General features: G+C 35.1%; 2 protein-coding genes, 1 long non-coding RNA gene and 1 pseudogene across 7 annotated transcripts; all 4 read right to left on the bottom strand.

Moving 5' to 3' along the window:
- Positions 1-4,053: 4,053 nt before the first annotated feature.
- Positions 4,054-8,840, bottom strand: LOC122605102 (glycosyltransferase-like protein gnt14). Of its 5 annotated transcripts, XR_006324552.1 has the most exons (9): positions 8,466-8,839; positions 8,241-8,364; positions 7,337-7,383; positions 6,749-6,859; positions 6,235-6,327; positions 6,041-6,147; positions 5,731-5,931; positions 5,087-5,501; positions 4,054-4,537 (listed from the first exon to the last, which is right to left on the bottom strand). XR_006324552.1 is itself a non-coding variant. In XM_043777978.1 (8 exons), the coding sequence occupies exons 1-7, from the start codon at positions 8,603-8,605 to the stop codon at positions 5,771-5,773; spliced, it is 783 nt and encodes a 260-aa protein (XP_043633913.1). In that variant the 5' UTR covers positions 8,606-8,840; the 3' UTR covers positions 4,054-4,537; positions 5,731-5,770. The 5 variants fall into 5 exon arrangements, 4 of the variants coding, with proteins under 4 accessions (XP_043633913.1, XP_043633912.1, XP_043633915.1 ...); XM_043777978.1 differs by lacking the exon at positions 5,087-5,501 and having other exon boundaries at positions 8,466-8,840; XM_043777977.1 differs by lacking the exon at positions 5,087-5,501 and having other exon boundaries at positions 5,723-5,931.
- Positions 8,841-16,530: 7,690 nt separating this feature from the next.
- Positions 16,531-16,893, bottom strand: LOC122605445. The gene is made up of 2 exons (XR_006324614.1): positions 16,815-16,893; positions 16,531-16,695 (listed from the first exon to the last, which is right to left on the bottom strand). It is a non-coding gene; the product is annotated as an uncharacterized LOC122605445 (long non-coding RNA).
- A 2-nt stretch (positions 16,894-16,895) lies between these two features.
- LOC122604223 lies at positions 16,896-20,065 on the bottom strand (annotated as a pseudogene).
- A 753-nt stretch (positions 20,066-20,818) lies between these two features.
- On the bottom strand, positions 20,819-23,745 carry LOC122605444 (mitochondrial succinate-fumarate transporter 1). Its single transcript, XM_043778396.1, has 3 exons — positions 23,626-23,745; positions 22,066-22,553; positions 20,819-21,528 (listed from the first exon to the last, which is right to left on the bottom strand). The coding sequence occupies exons 2-3, from the start codon at positions 22,498-22,500 to the stop codon at positions 20,986-20,988; spliced, it is 978 nt and encodes a 325-aa protein (XP_043634331.1). The 5' UTR covers positions 22,501-22,553; positions 23,626-23,745; the 3' UTR covers positions 20,819-20,985.
- Between the last annotated feature and the right edge of the window lie 486 nt (positions 23,746-24,231).

Here is a 24,231-nt window from a genome sequence, read left to right as displayed (position 1 = left end):
AGTAACTTGCTATAATTTAAATCCAAAACTATTGATTAAACCCCTCCCAATGAGTGCATCGGTTAGGGTTATTGGTTGTCCATAGGTTGCGCCTTAAAACCAATGACATTGTCACACTTACCGTTGTGTATTAATTTGATTCCTTCAGTAGAGTGATGAGCTTGTGAGGAGCTATGTGGGTCTCGCGTTTTAAATTTTTTTTTTCCTTTCTTTTTATCCCCTTCAACGGCTTTATTTTTATCTTTACCATCATCATCCACCTCATCACCACTAGCGCTGGAGCTGTCACCAATGCTACCACTGCCACCACCACCACTACTACTCTGTTACCACAATGACGATATTGGTACAAAATATATATGAAAATTGCTACGTTTATGTTTTTTCGGGCTCATTGCCTACGCTAGACATAAAGTAATTATATTGTTATACAACTACAAATAGATTAGGTGTTCCCTTCTTTCAAAACTTTGGGCAACAAATCAGTCTCCTAAATAGAAAAAACTTGTTTGACCCATTATGCTACCCATCCATTTTGTCACATCTACAACTCAGAAAATTCTACCAAACACAAGTTGCAAGCAACAAATATAGATGGCACGGGCATAATGAGATAATCAAAACTCCGAAATTGTAAGCATAAATATGATAAACCTGAGGCATCATGTTCGAACACCACTTTGTATCATCTGCAATGTATTAAGACCTGCACTAATGCTGAAAAACTCGCTGAAAATCCCCGCCCATATGTTTTCTTAGAGAAATAATCAATGTGACTCATGAAAAGCATTGGTCCCGATTTCCATATCTTGGTTCTGCCATTCTGATTTTCAGACAAAAATTGCAGACTTTCATAATTTTTTAAAAATTTACTCCGTATTTAGCATATCATGTAAATCATATGAAAGATGTTTATGCTAGGGACTATAAATCTTCTGTAATATTTTCCCAATTATAAGAACATTTTAATGTTGCAAGAACGCATCTCGCCCACTTCTTTCCTGCATCTTCATCACAGATTCACTATGCAACACCCGGCTGCAAATGCTTTAGATGATAACAGTCTCCACGCAAGAATTGCATGGACCTTGAGCATAAACTTGTTCCATGCGTGTAGTTTACAAGCCCAAAAGCTGAAGCAAGCAACTTAAATTAGATGAAGATTATCTTCTTTTCAATCATCCAATTCACTTATTAGAATGGTTCAAGGTAAATTTCACCAGAGGGCTGCAAACTAGACGATCCCATCTTGAGCACAGCTCAACAACCTGAGTATCACCCCCGAACTCAACCCAATAACTCGATGAGCCTCCATAATGCATCAATTCAAGCGCTTGAAAAGCTCAAATTTATCAGAAACCATACTCTGCCAAGTAACACTGATTTGAGCTTGCCTCCTTTGTTTAAAAAAATAAAAATAAAAATTGGGAAGAACATTGATTTGAGGTCAAATTGAGAATCTTGATGATGTTCGGAATGGATAAGCTTGTGTTGGGTTCAAGCAACGCAATTCCAATACTCACGAACAAAATTTGTAACTTATCTGTATCATCCCAATATTCACGAACAAAATTTTCAACTTACCTGTATCATTAGTCGTTTGGGAGTTGAGAAAGACAAGTGAATAACTTGAAATGATGAGAAATGCAAAGACAATAATTGGTGGGAAGCGCGATTCAAGCTTGGACTTAAAGAGCATGAGCAGCTGAACATTTCAATGGGAAGGAATGCTGAAAAAAAGATTGAAGAGCAGACAGAAAGGCGTATGACCGTTCTGGCAAACCCAATGAAAATCGTCCCCGTTAACGGTTTCATGGGTTCTGACCTTGAATTATCAATGGCCCCTCATCGACTTGTGCTTTGTTCTTCTAAATACACACACTTTAGTAACATCAAAAACTGATTGATAAACACATTGTTGTACTAGTGCTATTTCATGCGCAGTTCTCTCCTTTTCAATTGAAGCCGTTTTGCATAGATGATATGACTTTTTTACTTTTATGCATATGAAATTTAGAGCATTTCTAGTGAAGAAATTTGACACTCAACCTTTCAATCTGGCCAGGCCTTCTACCTCAGAACCACTCAGATATCGAATGGAGAAATTTATGTGTGGCTGGTGCGCATACAAGGAATTAATTATTCGTTATGTTTTAGAAGTTGATGAATTTTGTTGCTCGAACTTGCTATGAAACAGTGCTATGGGTATGTTTATGAGTGCTTAAGCTACCAATGTGTGGCTTTCTTTGATTTATTATAGTCTAAATCACTTTCTCTGCAGTGTCACTAGGAAGTAACAATTTGAGTACCAAAGTAATAATTTGTAGATCGTTATATCTAAATATGATCCCCTAAAACTAAGTTGGATATTGCTAAAACGAACATATCGAGGAATATCCAGAAGGGCATTTAGGAAATGCTAGTTTGGTTCTACATCTGTCGAATACATCTAAACAAAGACACAAACAACAAATGCACGTCTGTTTGAGATCTTTGGCTACCCACACTTGCTTTTGTTGCTAAAACATAAAATATGTCTGCAGTTCCTATAGATGGAACTTCAAAACTTACCTAAAAATGGAAATTTTTGAATATATATATATATATAAAGTTTGACAATATCATGGCAATTTAAAGCAGCCAAACAGCTACCCTTCATGGACTATCATCATAAATAGTGATCATATGTAGCGGGACATTAACTAACAAAATAAAAAATGTTACAATATCTGTCAAAATTGTAGATATTGTAACATAGAGGTGGCAATATTGACCCCACTGAATGGTAAATATGTCATTTGGATCTTTATTCTCATACTAAAAGTTAAGTCGTTTGACCTGTTACCTAAGCCGACCAACCTGCCTAACTTAAACTTCTACTGAGCACCAATGAAGATCAAACTAACCGTAACATGTTCCAACCCCTTGGCATCTAGCATTCATCTGGCAGAGAAAAAAAAACACACACACACAATTACCTCTTATCAGGCACATCGCACATCTGAGATAACTGGTTCTTTAGCAGAGACAGCCACCGAACTTTTAGCAGGAGGTTGTATCTCTCTATTATCACTTCGATTAATTCTGTTGTCTCTCACAACACGAAACTGTCTAGTTACTTCTGCATCTAGTAAATTTAAACCATGAACAAAACAACAATAGGAGAACGTGCAGAATTATATGATTAACTAAGGAATAAAAAGTGTGTAGACAAACTACAATACCAGAATCATATGATTAACTAAGGAATAAAAAGTGTAAAAAGTAGCAGACACAATCGATACATCTAATGATCTAAAATGCTTCAACCAGATTTTCAGACTATAGAAGCAGCTTGATGCAATATCAAACGTGTCAGAAAATGAAACAATGAGATCCCTATATACAATCCACATTGATCCAACTCAAATAAACCATTTACAGCATAAAGAGTAATGAGAAACCATAATTATTAACTACAAAAGATCTGTTCTCTTTAACATCCCGTTATTTCATATGCTGAGTAACCCCAAGACATTCTGTTGACACCCAATAAGAAAGCATATAAATATCATGATGACCCCAAATACGAACCATGTTATGCCTCTGAAATCCTATCACTTTTATCTTTAGTAGTGCCAACCATTCATGACTCTACCACCAAACCAAATTCACTGACCATATTTGATTCGACTAAAGAAACACACGAGTATGCAATTTAATCCTAAAAGACTTCCACTCTCAGCTTAAAAGAACTTGGCTTGAGCTATTATAGCTGCTCTATTGATACTTGATGCCTAATCTGTACAGAAACAGTACAGTTCTACATCTGAGCATATGTTCTTTTCTGTTTATCATGGCCAGGCCTTGATCAAATCTCCGTCCCTTTCCTGAAGCATCCACTGTGGATTATTCACATGACACACCTTTCCTTTTCTTACCCTCTTTCGTACCCAAAAACTACTTTACTAGAATATTAACTTTCTACGGATTCTTTTCGTCGCGATAAGCAAATGGTCACACAAAAGGTCTCATTTATCTATTACAAATAGGAACCACAACCAAAGATTAAGATAGTTCAAAACAATACGACCTTACATAACCTAATACTATTCATATTGTCATTACAAACTTATCAAATATGATCAGCCTTGCACCACTCAAAGCTACTGTTGTTATCTGATCGATAAATATTACAATGAAATTACAATTCAAAAGCTCCTTGATATTGACAAACGAAACTTTCAATTAACTTGATGATGTACTGTACTAATAATGACCATGAACAGAAGATATAGCATCCCATTTTCATTTTGAGAAGCATTAACAATATATCATACCTTGAAAACTTCTGTATCATCCACATAGGAAATGTTCAATAGGTACTCAAGACCCATCAAAAGTGCGATATATTCTCTTGTGTTTATTCCAGGATGCGGATATGGAACTGCATGCAGAGCAACATCAGAGCTTATGTAATAACAAAATCTGTTGGGTAGATTCTGAATATGAATTTGCATGCAGAGTGCTACTCCTTCGTCCCATGAAAAATTGTCCACTGCCAAATTGGTTACTCAGGTTCCCCATTATACCTTTAATAGTGTAATTTAAAGGGTGGCATTCACATTTTAGCTATATAAAATTGTACTAATTGTAAATTCCTAGAGCACAATTGAGATCTAAAGCGACATTTTGCTTATCAATCCAGTATTCACTTCTGGTACAAAAAAAATTGTACCACTAGAGTGATAGATTTACATACACCCCTAATTTATTATAAAAACATAGCTATCTTTGGTCAAAGTAGCTTGAGCTGGAGCTAAAAATGTATCAGATATACATAAAAAAATGTATCAGAATTTTATAAGAAAACACATGAATTAACTGAGAATACATGAATGCAAATGAATGTAGACCTTATAGATACTATAATTATTTTGCATATAAATAATCTTACTTTTTCCTAATTACCATAATTAATTTGCGCATAATTAAAATTAATAATTTGCAATTAATTAAAGTAATCAATTTATAAAAAAAAAGTGAAATTAATCAATTGGTGATTGATTAGATAATCTCATAATCATAACTATTAGATTAAACTTACATGTGATTGATGTGATAGTGTCGAAATTGCGTTTCTTCGTGGCGGTGTGGCGGTGACAGTGGCTTTTAATGGTGGAATCGATAGTGTCTTGTGGTGGTGACGGTCAGGGTTAATGGCGGAGCGATGGTGTTAGCTGCTAAACAAGTTGAAGAAGATGGGGCAGGCGCAGGACTCGCTTTTTATTACGAATGTGGTTAAAAGGTTTATCGCTATTTATTCAATTTGATACAGTCATACAGATAATCAGGTTGAAGATGAAGGTATAGATTCAGAAGACGGTGGCAGATTGTGAAGAATGACGGTGGCAGTGGCATGATGGAGGAAGACGGGTTTTAAATTGGAATGGAACAAATTCGGGGTATTTATAACAAGGACATAAAATGCCTGTATTACCCCTCCGTGTTTTTAATCTGATCTGCAAAATGGACGGCCCAGATTAGGCCCTAGTGTACCTAATTTGATTGGTGTCCCTAGTTAAACCCACCCCTATATATATATATAAAGTTTGACAATATCATGGCAATTTAAAGCAGCCAAACAGCTATCCTTCATGGACTCTTTCATCATAAATAGTGATCATATATAGCGGGACATTAACTAACAAAATAAAAAATGTAAAGAATACGAAGTGCATACTCATGAACCTGACTACATGGATTTATCCACGCAATTGGTCACTTGGATCTACATAAGGTATAATTGTTCTTCGTTTTCTGATATTTCTTCCAAAACTAAATCCCGCAGTGCAATGGAATACTTGGCGCTCTTTGTTTTTGCCATTTTCAAGCCACAAGAACCTGGTAAGCCGCTATTATTTTTGAGAATAAATGACCCAATTCCATCACCTGCCAATCACAAACACATAGCAAAATTAGCAGAAAACTTGCAGCAAAAAGCTGTATAAAACGATTTACAGTCTACGATTTGCAGGACCTTAAATTAGACTAAACCCACCTTTGATAGTGTAAACAGAGTCGACCCATCTCTTGTAAATGTGAAGAAATTTAGGGGTGTCACCATGGTGAGTGTCAGAGAACAAAAGCATACAAGGCGCTGTTTCACTGTATTCAAATTAGGTAAAAAAAAAAAAAAACAGTTGGACAAAAAGTTTTGCACTTTTTAGAAACAAAAATAAATTTTCGGCTTACTTTGCATGATTAACAGCATTCCGACACAAAGCTAAAGTCCGGACGATTGCCAATTCTCTTCCACGAGGACTGCGGTACCTCTGTTGGCAATTTCTGCATTACATCTGACTGCACATTAGCTAACATACAAGATGACTAAATTTTAAGGACAATCAAAGACAGGTTGACCAGCAAAATCTTTTCTCTACCTTTTTTGTCTGAATATCATTAATAAAAATACAATTGATAAAATAGAATACGATAGAATATAAACTATTATTTCATTGTTTTTAGAAAGACATGTACCGGGAAAAAACTTTAATAATGTGCTTGTGCCTTGTGGACCTTTAAGATTGTTCTTTTGGAAACAGTTACAGAACCATCCAAGTTACAAAAGGTTTTTCAGTCGCAAATACCCAGAAAAAAACTGACTTCCAAAAATTACAACGATGTTAGTAATGTGTTGTAAGCACTAAAGCATATATAGATTGAATTCTCACTCTTAACTATATCTGAAAAAGTCAAGAAACCTTACCTTTCATCAAAAAAGTTGCCAAAATCATCAATGATAACCAAAATGGGAAATGTCTCATGCATGTGAAATGCAGCAAAGAACTTGTTTATCCCTTCCTCATCTTCCACATACCTACCAAACAATCAAATGATAATCTAAATATCTATCCAACATACTTCATATCATTGTACATGTAAAACATACTCCACCTTTCAGAAAATGACTCCAAATTACTGCAATAGAACACATTTGAACATGTTGACTTACATGTGAAAAACTTCAAAAATACATACTGTAAAACGCAACAGTTGCGAAAAAATCAATCTGGGATTGTTTATTAGTCATACGATTGCTTATTGAATTCCTTTTTTATAGAAGATAAGCAATCCCAAACATTCGTTGAAAACTTATGTCTTATTTCATTACACATAAGCACATTGTTACCTTACCCATTATATTTTAAGCAGATAAGTACTTCTAAAGCAATCAGATAAACGAATTTAACATAAATAAATCAGCACACTCGAAATATTAAATTTTACCCAATTATATAAACATGATGATAGCTAGAATTCTAAAATCAACAAAACAAAAAAGGCATTTACTTACTTGATTTGGATGTAATTAAACTCATCTAAAGATGATGGGTCAATGCCCTGTACATACAAACAAACAATATATATATCAAAGTTAATTGCAAGAATGGTCCCTGTGGTTTAATACATTTTGCTAGCATTCATGATCGCTAAAACCCTAACGGTTCCATCCGTTAAACATATCATGTGCCCCTCACAAGTATCCGATCACCGGAGCAACATATGTTTTGAGTCTATAAAATGTAGGTCCGAAATAACAAGACCCGTTTATCCGGGGGTTTACAAATATTTTGAATCATCTACAACAACAAAAAAAATAATGAAAAAATATGAGGCTCAGATTTGTAAACATGTCAAAAATCAAAGAGGACAAATCCGCCATGGCTGCAGACTGTATTTCGGTTTGCCCCACCAAGATACGGAATCATCTCAACTTTGTTTAATTTCCACTCGAACATTTCCAGATTTCATTATCATCATAACCTCGATATATATATATATATAATATATACCCATTCCGGCCCAAGAATAATAATAATAATAATAATAATAATAATAATAATAATAAAAATAATAATAATAATAATAATAATAATAATAAATAATAATAATAATAATAATAAAAGCTAAAACAGCAGAAGCTGAAATAATAAAAAGGGCTGTTGATAAAATAAATAATAATAATCATTGGCAGACTGTTGATTACAGAAGGGGGCAACCACCCTTAGAAACCTTAATAATAATTTATTATTATTATTTTTGCCCTTCTGATAATACTAACAGCAGCAACCTCATTTGTTGTTCGAGCGGAATTACATGTTTTTTTGTTATTATTAACCCTACTGATGAACAAAAGGGTTGGTGGGGATGTGTGAAAAGACGATATTATCCTCAAGTGAGAGAAAAGGGGAACTGACCTTAGAGAGAAAAGGGGGGTTGTTGTGTAATTTGGACCGACTGGAAATGAAAGTAACATATGATCTGTTATTATTATGATGGAGAGAGTTGGATGCAAATTGAAACAGCAACGACGTCTTCCCCCTGAAATTACAATAATAATCATTATAATAATAAGTAATAGTGACATATAATTATATATATATATATATATATATAGAGAGAGAGAGAGAGAGAGAGAGTACGAAGAGGGAGGGCCGGAGAGGAGGGTGATTGAGTTATCGACAATCAGATTTTTATTATTATTATTATTATTATTATTATTATTATTATTATTATTATTATTATTATTATTATTATTAAGCAAGAAGAAGTCTTCCACCATTGTTGCTCTGCCCTGCCCACCACGTTTAAAAAACAATCCACAGACCCGCAAAAATTAGACACAGATCATAGAAATATAGATACAGATACATATAGATATATTTTTGCTTTCAATATAGATATATAGACACAGATATATTTTGGGGCTTCGATTTTAAGCAGTAATTTGGGGCTCCTTCGATTTGTAGCAGTAATTGATGTTTTTTGGGGTTATTTTTGGGCTCGCTCGATTTACTGTCAATAGCAGGGAAAAAAGCTTTTGTCGGGAAATAAAATACTCCGTAATAAAACGTGTTAAGTGATGGCATCCATTCACAATACCATATACTCACCACTTACTTCCAACCAATCACGTTGTATCATTTCAAATGCATCACTTACTTATCACTCACTCAATTTTTATCGGAATTACCACCGTTCACCCACCACTCACTACAATTTTAAATAACAAATAAAATGGGTGGAAGAGACAAAAAAAAAAAAAAATATATGTCAACAAAAAAATTCATTATTGTCTTGATTTTCGTTCTACTCACTTATCACCCGATGTGGTCAGACCACTCAAATTCATTGACGCGTGAGTGCTTAGGTGATGGCGGCGATGTATTAGTGAGTCGTCCCACCACTCACTACCGGGAACACCCATCGTTGCTAACACCCTTACAGTACATTTTTTTTATAACTCCAACAATTGCGTGTCACAAGTCTTTCAGATTATATAGGTAATTACAGTTTTTATATGACACATTTTTGCTTGTCATGTGGGTGTCATAACTTTAGCCGTACACCACCAAATATGGAAAAGATTATTGTACTGTACAACACGGTGAAATATGATTAGTAGTGTACGACTAAAACTAGGTGGTTTACAGATCACTATCCTTGTGAAAATATCCGCGTTATACAATCTCTCCTCTAAACCATTGCACCTTTTACTTGTGCTTTAGGAATCGTTCTTTCATATGATAATGATATATCAAAGCTCCCGAAGTATATTTTTCAAGTTTTTGTTCATCTCTTGTTGCACTTTGTCGAGCTCACTACCAAGTATTCTCACTCTTGAGTAGATTGCTTTGTTGGCTTGTTTGCACATTAGCTTGTGGAGGTTTTTTTAACCTCCACAACTTGAATTTTATTTTTCATGTCTTGCCAACAACCTCTCAATAGTCAATACCCTTGTTTTTGTATGACCAGATTAATGAATTTGGAGGGATTTAATGGCACTCGACTCTTGTTTAATTAATAGTTTAAGAAATATATGAAATCCAAATTGCTCTGTCCAAGCCCTTCAACACATCATTGTTAGACAGTTTTTGGTTCTACGTAAAGTGTAGGGCTTTACGATTTATACCAGTCATCGCAATATCTTTTATCCACTCTTTAATACTCCTTGACACTTATATACTATCATTTGAACTGTCCAAAATGAACTACATATGTAGACGAGTTGTAACCAATTTGAATATATATGGTTTGCTAGTTGGATCAGTGGTTGGAGCGCATGCCTCTGAAAACAGAGGTCATGGGTTCGATCCTCATGCCCAGCAAGGCTGAAGGTCCTTTTCTACCTATGGTAGAACCTGGAAGCAGCCTCTATACCTTTGGTAGGGATAAGGCTATCTACATATCAACCTCCCCCATACACCGTCGAAGACGGTATTGGGACCCAAAACCCGTGGAAGACGACATTGGGAGTTACTTTACTTTACTTTTATGGTTTGCTCTAGCAGATGACTATTATTGACCAATCCGATTTGATCCATAACACTATTAAAAAATAAGTAAATTGATGACAACCATTTAAGCTCGTGCACATTTTTGGTACCCACATAAGCCCGACACATATAGGCATAACACTATTAAATCACATACTTTGTTATGTTTCCATGCTTATATGGATTGTTAATTTGTTATCTTCCTATATTCACACACCATACACGCATACACATGCATATTCAAAAACACAGTTTTTGAGTCTATAATCCTATATGGAGTCATGACGCCTTGAGCACACTTTTTAAAACATATAAAGGCCTTCTTCAATAAACTTTAACAACAGACCTCGATCCATGCTTCATAATTTTTAGCTGATAGGCATGTTGTTCGTTTATGGCTTTATGCCATAAAATCAAAAGATAGAGGTTTGATATACATTTTAAATTGTATACAAGTTTTGTAAGCTACGGAATGGGTTTTTTAATCCATCAAGAATGGTGGGCTATGAGGGTGGATGGTACGCCTTCTTATATTTCATCGGTTACCATTCAAGCGCCTACTTTTCCTCACTTGTAAAGAGCCTATTCCTCCCCACTCTTATTTTTTTTTCTTTTATCAAAAACTTCAATTTCTTATAAAAATAGATGATAAAACAAAACTAATTATTAATACTAATAAAATTATATGTTACTTATACAAAATCTGTAACACTTTGTATTTTGTACATTTATAATAACACTTTGTAAATACTTTATTGAGCAGTACATTCTATATTTGAACCAGATATATACATTAAAAAAATACGGAATATAACTTAAATTGACAATATAAATTATAGAACAACACTATATAGAAATACTTTATAACCCAATTTGAAAATAGTTTAAAAGTTTAAAGGTTAAAATTATAAATTGAGTTATCTGTATAAATAATAAATTATATTTTGAGTGGTTGTCAACGAATTCTCTTCGTCTTCCACCTCAAGGCTGACTGAAACACTTATATATAAAATATATATATATAAATATATAGGAAAGATAATTTGAGACTAACTAAAAAAAGTTCAAAAAAGGACCATTGATTTTCCTAACTTACACACCACCATCATCATCTACTACAATATACAAGACTTTTTTGTAAAAACACTAAGACTTTCCAGCGACGGACCCACAGAAAAATCATGTGTAAGTTAACTTATACATGATTTTCTGGTGGGCCCATCACTGGAAAGTCTTAGTGTTTTTACAAAAAAGTCTTGTATATCGTAGTAGATGATGATGGTGTACAAAAATCAATGATCCTAGTTGGTCCTAAAATAAGAGGTGGTCTCAAAATATCTCACCCATATATATATAATATATATTATATATAATATATAATATATAATATATATATATATATATTATATAGGGTAAAGTTATTTTAAGAACCTTTTTTTTTGCGAGAACCTTTGAGAACTTTTCAAATCAAGCCAATTGATGATTGTTCTTTACATGAAAATTGTTTTTTGATTGTTTTCTGAATAACTTATGTGTAATTTTAAAGTTTATAATTGTGTAGAGCATGGATTATTGTAACATCCGTGAATTTTGACCCGTTGACTTTAAGTGTAATGTTATGAATTATAGTAGTTAATGATATCTTTAAATCCATCTTGTGGTTAAATGACTAATTGTATACTCAATGAGCCGGTTAACGGTGTGCTAGATGTTATGTCTTAGGTTTTGAACTAATTAGTTATGTTGACGGGTCAACCCATGGATCAAAGTCTTGACCCATGACCCATTCTAGTCAACCCAACCCCCTCACCTACCTTATCCTTTCCTCCCCTCATTCTTCTTACCCCTTTCTCTCTCTTCTTTGCTCTCAAGAACACCCACACACTCTTTTTCCTCTCTCTCTCTAGATTAATTCTTAGTTTATGGTAATTCAAGCTTAGTAAATTCAAGAATAATAAACCTTATCATTATCTTAACACCATATCAAAGATTTGGGCTCCAAGGTGCAAGAAAACATCCCATCCGGGTCAAGATTCGGGTTTGAGTGCTAGGTGAAGATTTGGTAAGCTAAACTTGTTCCATAACCTTTATTTTATCTTGGTTTACTTGTTTCTAGTTGATGTCGAGTGGATTCGGGTCTTGAATCGAGTCGAAAAGCTTGCAAGTGTCATTTAGGGTTTTAGGAAGTTAATTCAAGAATTTGAGTTTGATTTGAGTTATGGAATGGATTTGTAAGGTGGGTTATGTTTATTTATGTTAAGGTATGTTTAATTATGCTTCAAAATGAGTCTCGAAGCCTCCTAAATCGATTTCTAGGTCAAAAATTGAGTTTGGGTTGAGTTTGGTTCGTGTTTGGATGATCTGGAACTGAACTGGGCATAGGTGCGTCGCACCACCTCTTTGGTGCGTCGCACCAGGGTCTGAGTGAGGTTTCTGAACAAAAAATGCGTCGCACCACCCTTCTGGTGCGCCGCACCTGACCCCTGAACATTGCAAACTCACTTGTTTCTTAAAACAGTCGTATCTCTCAAACCGTAAGTCCAATCGAGACGTGTGACCTATCGTTGGATTAGTGAAAGAGTCTAGTTTCTTGTAATAACCCTCATTTGGGATGAAACCTCCCCCATTTCTAAAAAGGTCGAGTCTTTTGTGTCTAAGTCCTTACACGGGAGAAGTTACTAACGCTTTGGTACGTGGTGGCCGACTTAAACTTGGTTTAGACCTCACCTAGACTTTCTAACAACTTTATCAAGTTCCGGGAGTCGCTTAGAATTGTAATCCTTCTTGATAACCTAGCTAGGATTGTTTTCGTTATGTGTTAAGACGTGAATGAATCGTGTTGATAATCAAATATGATACTAATGATAGGTGGTGGACATGAAGTGAACGCAAGACAACTTTAGTTGGTTTTAATTCGTATTAACCTCTCTTAGCTAATCAAGGTGAGTTTGTATCTCCCTACTTTATTGAGATTCGGGCTGAAAAGTGTACATTGTGTGTTTATTTGTTTGAATTAGTTGTTTGTTGATTGAATGATGATTGATGGATGAATTGAATTGTTTTGTGTATGTTGGTATTGAGAAAGGTTATATTTAGGTTAGATGTACATACATGGAAGTCGACTTCGCTTTCAAAAGGTTTGAGATGTGGAGGGTTAGCCGCTGGTACACCCTGTATACAAACATCGAGGACTCTTTGAAAGCAAGCCCTCTCAAGTGTATGTATGTATAGTTTGATCATATTGTTGGTTATTGGATGTTGGATTGATGGATTGTTGGGCTTGCATTGTGTTGGTTGCTTTGAGATGATTTGGTTGTCTGTTGAGACAAATGTGTTTATCCAGGTATAGACGTATACACTGGTGTTGGTCATCCAGGTTTATAGACGTATATTCGCAGACGTTTTTGGGATGCCACATTGGTCATGGTAATGACCTGTGAGTATCGTTGCATAGATGGCATGATGGCCATACATATCATATGTATTTTAGTTTGGCATGCATATCATTCACATCATGGCATTGACATTGCATTGATTGTTCTTATACGTTTGTTATATAGTGATGCATTGGTTGGATGACGTGTAAGACTACTTGTATGTGATGATTGTTCTTGTTTTCATGATATGTGGTCATGGTCGGTGGTTCATCTTGGGCCACCACTACGAACTCACCAACCTCGTGTTGACTTGTATAACACTTTTCAGGTAATCAGGTGGTTCAAGGACGTGATGCATGATTGTTGATAACTTTTGGCTCGGGCATGGACTACATGGATCAAGGATTCATTCGCCCACTTTGATTTAATGCCTAGGATCGATAGCCATCTCTAGAATATTCTTTTGTAAACTTTGATGGTCGTTCGCTCCTTGTGCATTGTATGAATATTTGACTTGTTATGGATTCGCCGAATTCATTATTTTCATTTAGTTGCCTACGATAATCCCTCCTTGTGCTATATGATTTCCGTAATATTTCGAGCCCTAGCTCGGGGTGTTACAATTATCATCCGTTATACAATTATGTGGAGATTTAGATTCTTGATCACATGTGCACGAATATTGCTATGATTACATGTGATCGACTTGCATACATGTGATCTTAGCAATATTCGTGCACATGTAATTAAGAATCCAAATCTCCATATAATTGTATAACGGATGATAATCCATGCCTCCACACAATTATAAACTTCAAAATTACACATAAAGTATTCAGAAAACAATCAAAAAACAATTTTCATGTAAAAAATAACCATCAGTTGAGCTTGATTTGAAAAGTTCTCAAAGGTTCTCGCAAAAAAAAAAGGTTCTCAAAATAACTTTTCACTATATATATATATATACACACATTATATATAATAAGGAAATTAAAAAAAAAAACACACAAAAACATGCGATACTTCAACGGTCATAAACGGTAACAAAGGTGGGCAAGAGAATAGGCAGCGTGGTCTCGGTTTTGCTCCCCACCCTACCGGTGCCGGATAAGCGGGGTGGTGTGTGCTACGGTGTATATCTGGTGCCTACTTCTTGCCTGATGCATACCGTCCAACCTGAGGATATCTAATTTTTTTTTTTGATTTCCACTTCCTCACAACGAACTAGGGATGACAACGAGGCGGGTATTGTCAAAGATCTTGATCCCCATCCCCGTCTCCATCCTCGTCGGGGATATAAATTACATTTTCATACCCGTCCCCATCGGGTATTGGGGATCCCCGTCGAGTATCGGATATATCTTTTTTGAATAAACATAAGTTTATCGTAGCATAAGATAAATGTAGAACGTATAGTTCGACCTTTTTTTTTTATATGTAAACTAATATTTATGTTAAATAAATGATAAATAAAATATAACATGTAAAAAGTATTAAACAAAAAATTCTAAACCTAAAATAATTCTAACATATGTAAAAACTTAAAGTAATTTTAATAAATATATATAATAATTTCGGGTTCGGATATGGGGATCGGGGATTTACGGTTTCTCATCCCCGTCCCCGGCCATCTCCATCGGGGAATAGAATAACATCCCCATACCCGTCCCCATCCCGGGTCAATTTAAATCGGGTTCGAATATCGGATTCTCCATCGGATACGGGTATTTTTGTCATCCACTTATAAATCAATCTATATTCTAATCAAACCCATTCCTTCATTCTCATACACAAGTACATTTATAACAGTGTAAGTGTGTAATAAAACCACCAAATACCCTCTCAAATGCGTCTAGCAATCTTCATTTTTAAGTTCCAAAATATGAATAGTTCTTCGGTTTATAAAAGTAATTAGTCATTTAGTCGGAAAACAATAATTCACTATTCCAAAATTTTGATAATCTGAAAAGCAGTTTTTCTTTTGTACAAAAAATTTCTTTAAAAGTACATTTAAATCATGGCTTCTCTAGTTTTTTTTGTCCCTTAAAATTGGAAGCCACGGGATGTTTGACAACAAAGAAACGATGAAGAATTTTCTACAGGTTTGAGGTTGATATCATTTATATCTATATCTATACTATATTATAAATCAAATTCTTTCGGTTTAAATTTTAAGTTTCAACATTTACTTTCCCAAAATGTCTCTCCTATCTATTCTATATTTACCTAGAATAACTATAATACACTTTCTCTCTCCTTAAATTTCAAACAATCATTTTTTTCTCTCTCCTCCATAAATCATTTATTCCTTCAATTCATTCAAAATTTTTTATCTCAAAAACTGTATATTGATAAATTATATAGGTGTTATTAAAATTTCACGTTATTTCATTAGAAAAGTCATTCGATATACTTTCAACGAATTATTAAATCCAAGGGCGAAACCCGTACGGCTAAGACATTTTATCTCACCGTCGCAACGCGCGGGTACTTATTCTCGTTAGAATTAATGCAAAAAATTATTGCTTGAAGCAAAATCAAGAAGGATGCATCCAAAAGCCATGGATTAATACCAGACCAAATGGCAACACGCTTGCTAATCGTTGGCACAATCCATAAAAATTAAGACCTCATATCAAACAAACCGTTCCAAAAAAAATAGTTTTCAACAAACTCTTGAACGTATCAAGAAGATAGAGGGGACAATTTAACAGATCAATTCAAGTTAGCTTAGTGAAAGTCGGGCAAATCAAAAATATATATTAAGCTAATAGAGAAATGGGTAAATGGGTCAAACAGATCAAACATCATCGAAAGTGTATTTATGCCACAGATCATCATAATTGTTTTATTTCAAAATTAGAAAACCATGTAATAGTATAACTTTTCAATTGTAATTAACACGTTAACTATCTATACAAATCACAAAAAATTTCTTTTTTTTTTTGTCAGTCTGTCCCAACCCATTGTGACAATTACTAAAATTAACTGATTTTGACCTGCTACCAATTCGACCATTTAGTCACCTCTAGTTAGTCAGGATCAGCCAGCAACTTACCAAAACACATGATGTCTTCACTTTCTGTACAATATATTACTAAAATCAACTGATTTTGACCCGCTACCAATTCGCCCATTTAGTCACCTCTAGTTAGTCAGGATCAGCCAGCAACTTACCAAAACACATGATGTCTTCACTTTCTGTAAACGGGGTTGTTTCAGAGCCATTCTCAGTAATGCTAGTGCTAGCATCACCCGTGGCTGGAACGAATTCATGGTGGTTCACACTGGCACCCCCTTCCTTCTCACATGAGCTACGATCAAGATATACAACACGAATCGGGACACCCAATGCATCAGACAATGCTGTAATGTGTACATGGTCACTTTCTTCACCCATGGGTTCCACTGATGTCTTACAAAACTATACACGCAAAAAGCAGTTCAATAAAAAGAATTATGAACACAACAAATCAACAATTTGAAAATGCTTGGAGAAAAAGTATGAAGTCAATTACAGTTCTTGGAGTAGAACAAACCTGCTCTACAGTTGTATTAGACAGCCCAAGTATGAATGGTTCAAAGAATTAGGAGCGCTTCCTTATTTCTCCCGAGGTAACAAATCTGAAAATCATCACCACTACACAGCATCCTTAGTTAGGAAATACTCATGGTTGCAGCAAAATTACTCAATAATTATACGATCTGTGACTAGGTGGCAAAAATAGACAGCTCACAAGTTGGGTAACAGAGTTACAGGACAAAGAAAGTTTGCTTTTAGTACAGGTTTAGGTTAACCGACACAACTGTGCCCATTTTCTATATATAGTTAATGCAATAACTATTGTAAAAGGGATTACAATAATAATCAACTTCGAAAATGATTTAGGGATGTAAGCATTCATAGTGCACTTTAGGAGACTTTTAAGCGTTTTAACCCTTTTTCCTTTAGCTGTATTTTAGTTTTACTTTCATCTGTAAGATATAAATCATAACCTAAATGGAGACACTATAACATAAATGGGTTAAAATTGCCATCTCTAGTATAAGTTCTTTCCAAAGTGCATTACTCACCATAAACGGATACTGACTGATCACGACTTCTTAGTACAAGTTCATCATGACTGAAAACATAAAAAGAATAAAATCAGAGCTTCTGATACAGTTGACTTATTTTTACTATAGTCACATGTTAGGTATTTCAATTTATATCCAGTTTTATACACGTTATAGGCGGGAAAAAAAAAAATAGTCTCCAGACCTTATGGAAGCGTCATTCCCTTGAAGTACACTTTCCAGCTGCTCGATAAACAGCTGTTTGGCACAAAGTCAAGAATTAAAGAGTAGGGATAGTGAAATATGAGAACAAAGCATAAAAAGCACAAAACTGAAGACATCAAAGATCCAAAGAAGCGCAGACTCGTAAGATGCAAAAAAAAGGATTGGAAAAGAAGGTACAATAGACTATGAAAATAAGAAAAAAAAAAACTTTCTTCAAGGAAAACCCTGAACTTCTAGATTCAAACTTCATTTCATTAGAGGTATATACCAACCAAGACTTTAGAGCTTTTGCAGCTGTTTCAGAGCAAAGTAACTCAGCAACAGAATCTGAGTATACGCAAACTTTGGTTTAGCAAATATAGTAGTGTGGTTGAACCTGTTGAAGCGTTTGACTAATACTCAATTAACTTGATATACACCAAAAGTGACAAATTAAATAAAATCTTAAAGCAAGGCTATTGATCTTTTGCAATGAGTAAAAAGAATGTATGAGTATAACTTTACCAAATGGCAATACTTGAGTTCATTCAGGCAAGTATGGACAGAAAATTGTTACTTGGTTCAGGAAAAGAGTACTATACAGTACTCTAATGTGCAATATTTGGTTTATAATATTTCACTTACAATATTGACTTTCATTATCTTCCATTATACAATGCTGGCATCAGAAACTGAGAGTTACACACTCAGTTTAAACAATGAGTATTTTTTTCTTTTAGTAGAAACTTGTTTTATGAACACCAGTAGGAGATACATGTAATGGAGCTTCTACCAAAAATGGTACATGGGAACAGAGGGTTCCCACCCATTTACCCTTTTAATAATGGTTTGAGACTTGTTAAAAAGCTTGAATTCCTCTTAGTAGAGACTTTTTTTTAATAAACGTCAGTAGTAGGAACATGTAGAGTAACCGCTAAGAATGGTCAGAGACTCATTGATGGATTTAAATTCAAATAACACCACAAATAAACTTAAAAACATCCAATAATCTTTTACTAGTTTGCTATAGCTTATGCCAGCAGAAGCTGATGTAGAATCCGGAAGCAAAGAGTGCCAAAAAAGATAAATTACGGGTAAATTCGGCCCACATCAAACATACTTACATACCAACTTATGAGCCATGAAAGAAGAATGAACAAAATATAAATGAACCACTTACTGAGAAAAAATCTTCAAATGTAAAGTCAGCATACCCTAAGTCCTGGAGTGTCTTTCTGCATTTTTCCACACTAACTTTAAGGGTTAAGTATCCCGGAGTGTAAGTAACTTTGCAACCTTTTCTATTGTGTGTATGCATCAAAAATTTTGAACGTTTTATGTAAATATCTCGCTAAATTGAACGTATAATGTAAAAATGTATACGTGGCAACTATATGACCTGTCCACGTAAAAGTTTTTGATTGGTCAACGTAAAAATTTTACATTAAGTGTTCAATTTAGCGAGATACCTACATAAAACGTTCAAAAACTTTGATGCATACACATCAATAGAAAAAGTTGCAAAGTTACTTACACTCCGGGATACTAAACCCTAACTTTAATGCGCTCAACCTCTGCTTGGTCTTGGGATTCCAGAATGTGTTCCTTGTTTATTAAAAAGAAAAGATACAATAAACCTTCTAACTTATCAAGAAATTGTAGATATTTCAAACTAAGGATAGCAATATGAATTAACTTACAAGGTAAGAGTGCATAAAACTCCGAAAGGAACAGTTTCCATCACCACAAGTTCTCCTGATGCCACCATATTTTTCGCTTAGCACCTGCACGATAATTCAGATCCTTGAAAGTAAATTTCAATACTCCAAAAAATAATTGGTATCCAACACAAGGCAGGCAAAAAAAAAAAACCCTTAATTTTCTCCAGTAAAATGGGGCTTCCCGACTTATATTCAGCTTCTAATGACGAGAGGGTTTCCTGCAGTGACACAACACAGATGTTGATCCACAATGTTATCCATAGTAATAGCACATATTTTATATTCCGAAGGAAGCATAACCAATAACCCCCAAACAAGCTGAAAAAACAACCGCCACATTCAGCAGTATGAATTCAGAAAGAGATCCTTAACCTATGACTAACACAAAAGAAAGACTTGTCTGTGAGTGTAATGCATACACAAATAAGAATCAATCAAAAAGTTTTGCAAAGAATAGATATTCAGCGAAAAGATAAAACTGCTATGAAGAGTACATCTGCAGTTGAATATTATAGACATGCACCTGTCATGGATTTTTAATTGTATATTCACTGAATAATAACAACAAAATATAATTTATCAAATGATGGGCATTTAAAGTTAAATATTCTTTACCTTATCACCAACATATGGAAACTTCGCTGCATCCTCTTCCCATATTGCAGACTGTTGTTGCATAACATCACTGTCCTTATAATTGGACCAAAACATATTCAGCAAACTGACTACAATAACTTGTTATTGCATTTTTTCAATACAAGTCTTCTATTCTACCAAACCAACCATATGCATAATTATCCAACTTCAAAATTCTGATATAATTAATTACTCCATATATACAACAAAAATATCCAACATGAACTCACAGCTGCATATACTCGGTCTAAAGAAAATAATCAACAGCAATCCACATGATACCTCCTCAACCAAAAAAACATATAACAACTAGTCCAACCAAAGACCCATAGCCCATCAACTGTTATCCAAAAACCTAAATATAAGTACCAAGACACAAACAAGACCAGAAACAGAGAACCATGAGATACTGACCCATATCTAGTCCTTCCAACTGAACCACCCTTTTTGCCATCTATATAGAGGACCCTCATGACTTCCTACTGAAGAATAACACTAGCGCATGTTATGGAACTGTAAAGCCAAAATCTTTATTTATTTCAAGACCAAATGATATAATCCTGTGTTTGAAGAAGCAACAAGAAATGCAAAAATCGAGCTAATAGATTGAAGCTACAACAAAATTTCATACTAAGATGAAACTTCTACAGTTCCAATGATCAGAAAATAAAGTTATGCCTTTAATGGTAAACCATGAATGTAGTTCTTCTCATAAAAGCCCATCACCTGGTCAGCGACACCCCACATAATTGCCTGCCCGGGCGGTATCCGCATTAACCGTGGAAGCAGACCCTTCCATAGTGCACGTAGGCCTTCTTCGCTATATATAGTCGAGATCGCATGAACCATTCCTTTATACTTCAATTCAATTCCAGACCGACTTTGAGCCATTAGCCGTGTTTTAACTACATCAAACGGACCTGTGCAAACAGGACCAGCGGTTCCAGCCAGGAATCCAGATATCATAGACTGCCACGGTAGGAGAACTTTTCCATCACCTTCGTTTTTTCTCCATAATAATGTGTCAAAAGTGTTTTTGGCAGTGAACATAACCGCCTGGTTTGTACCATTGCGCATCACAGTTGGGGCTGCTCCGGCCCAAAGACCAAGTAGGCCTTCTTCACGGATAATTAGCTGAGCACAATGGATGGGACCCTTATACTTCAGAAGCTCATGGCTCAGTCCTTTTTGTTGTTGTAGTCTTATTTTTACTACCTGCGTTTAGTCAAGGTGAGGAACTGATTTTCAGCTAAATCTATTAAAAAAAGTCATGGAAATTTTGAAGAAATAGAATGCTCCTGTATAATATAAACAAATGCATTCCTTCTCAATTTCTCTATTGTAGCATAGAAAAAAGCTCTACTAAACATGATACTGTGGGAGTTTTCGATCAGCAAAGGTATTGGATTATATACTTATAAGTTTGAAATACGCAGCTCACTTGTGGCTGGAATTTTCAAATATCATAAGAGCTATGAGATTTAATATTATTAGCTAGTCATAAAGGATAAAAGCTACAAAACTGAAGTGCTTGGGATTTTCTTACAAGACTTTGTAAGGGTATCTTATTTAGGAATCCATATTAGTACCATACTTTTTATTCATGTAAACAGACTGCACAAACATGATATGCGCAGAATTAATAGATTGATCAAAAATTATGGTACGATTATCAATTCCCATGTTATTTAGCTACAAGTATTATTTATTATCCCACAGGGGTGGGAACATGTTGAGAATGAGAAATGTAACCTCAAAGGGGGTAACGATAACAAGAGCTTCAATAACACCGGCACCGAAGCCGGAAACAAAGCGGCCTGCGTCGCTAATCTTTCCGGTATTAGAATCCTTAAAGGCGGATTGGAAAACAGCATTGGAACCCATACGAAGTGCGTATTTGAGGGTCAAATGAGTAGCGAATGGGGTGAGGCCCTTCCAAAGAGCACGGAGGCCTTCCGTCTTGAGGGTGGTGTTGCCGCAGTGGATAATGCCCTTGTAAGCACCCACTCGATCTAATTGTAAACGAGTTTTGATCACATCGATCGGTTGGAGACAAGATGCTTCAACGATTCCACCCACTGAACCTGATAATGCTTTTACATATGCTGGAACTGTTTTCTTCTTCTCTCCTTTTATGGGGCTTTCATTTTCATCATCAGCAGCAGCAGCCGCTGCCGCAGCCCCCATTTGGTTGGTATGGTCCCTACTCCCTAGCTAGAAAATGCTCCAAGGTTTTTTAACTAAATAAGAATAAAAAAAAATAATTAGTTTCTGTGTTACCAAATATATTTTGGCATGAGGTTTACTATATTGTAATGAGATTGACACAAAAGCGTATAAAGCAATAAGTATATTTAAAAGGGTGAGTTGATTGCACGTAACTCAGCCTATGACAACCGAACCATTCAGCTCTATATTCACAAGGGTGAGAATGAAGCTTTCCGTGAACATAAATACAAAAATTAGTAATAAACATAAAACATGAGACTCTCCGTTTAAATGAAACCCAAGTATTTAAGGACATAAATTTCAGTGTTTCGGTCAAGGACGGGTATACGACTAGCCGTTGAGACCCTCTCCGGCTTCTCTCTAGATCTGAAATCGAGAGTCCTCTTTCGGCTTTGCTCCGACTAGCCGTTGAGACTACTTTTTCAAGGGTAATACCCTAGGTCGGAGGTCCTTAGGAAGCACCCTCTCTACAATTGGGTAGGGGTAAGGCTGTCTACGTCACACCTCCCTCAAACCCCGACACTCGCCGGAATTGAGTGCCGTTGTTGTTGGTCAAGGACTAGTATATACGAAATATCGTTTTTTTCGGTGGTATTTCGGTAATTCTAATATTATATATATATATATATTTATATATACATAAATAAGAGTAAAAGATAAAACCTAGAAGTGCTGAAACAGAAGTCACATTGCTGAAAACAGAAAAACAGATTGCTGAAAAACAGAAAAACAGATTGCTTGAAACAGAATGCAGAAAACAGATTGCTGAAAACACTCGAACAGAAAAACAGAATTCAAATTACTGCTTGATACAGAATAGAAAACGGATTGCTGAAAACACTCGAACAGAACAACAGAATTCAAATTACTGAAAAACAGACTTCAGCAAGCAGAAAACAGAAAACAGAAGTCCAAAAACAGAAAACAGAATGTCTACATGAAACTGAAAAACAGAATTGCAGATTACAAAACAACGAGCAGCAAACATCGAACTGAAAGTTTAACAAAGTCATAACTGAAATCACATTTCTGGGAATTCTTCTAATGTTGTTGCTGGTTTCTGTTTAAGATAGAAAATCATACCTAATTGATATCGATGTTTATGTTGCTGCTGCTTGAAGTTTGAAGTCACTACTGCCAGTTGCTGCTTGAAGTCCGATCGGTGGTTTTATTAGGTATTATTACTGCTTGTCGCTACTGCTCTTTCTTTTATTTTTGTTTTTGTTGGGTTTTATTACATATGGGCTATTTATAAATAAAAAAAAGCAACCCATTTATTTTATTAAGTTAGAGGCCCAAAAAAAATATATATATATACCAAAAAATTACTAATTTCACCGAAATTTATAGTTAATTTTCGGTCAAATTTCAGTCAAAACCACTGAAAATTTCGGAAAGGATATAGAAACCGACATTAAAGTTGGTCTATTTTCTTCATCCCAAATAACACCCAAAACTATGTGTGTCAAAAGTTCGATAGCATTAAAACTAGAGCCAATGAGCTCGAAGTGATGGAGAAAAATATGACCCCAAATATTGGTTGTGAGAAATCGGTTTTGTGAGAGAGAACCGAGAGAAAAAGTGGTCCAAGAGAGAGCAAGAGTCATTGATTCCTTTTGCTTGGTTGAGTGTGTAGTTCTTTAAGCATGCATGTACCTTTATGGCCTTGGTAAAGAGAAAATGACCCAT

This window comes from Erigeron canadensis, chromosome 6 (assembly GCF_010389155.1).
Source record: "Erigeron canadensis isolate Cc75 chromosome 6, C_canadensis_v1, whole genome shotgun sequence".
NCBI classification, from domain to species: Eukaryota; Viridiplantae; Streptophyta; class Magnoliopsida; order Asterales; family Asteraceae; genus Erigeron; species Erigeron canadensis.
This window is presented reverse-complemented; position numbering and strand designations above follow the sequence as displayed.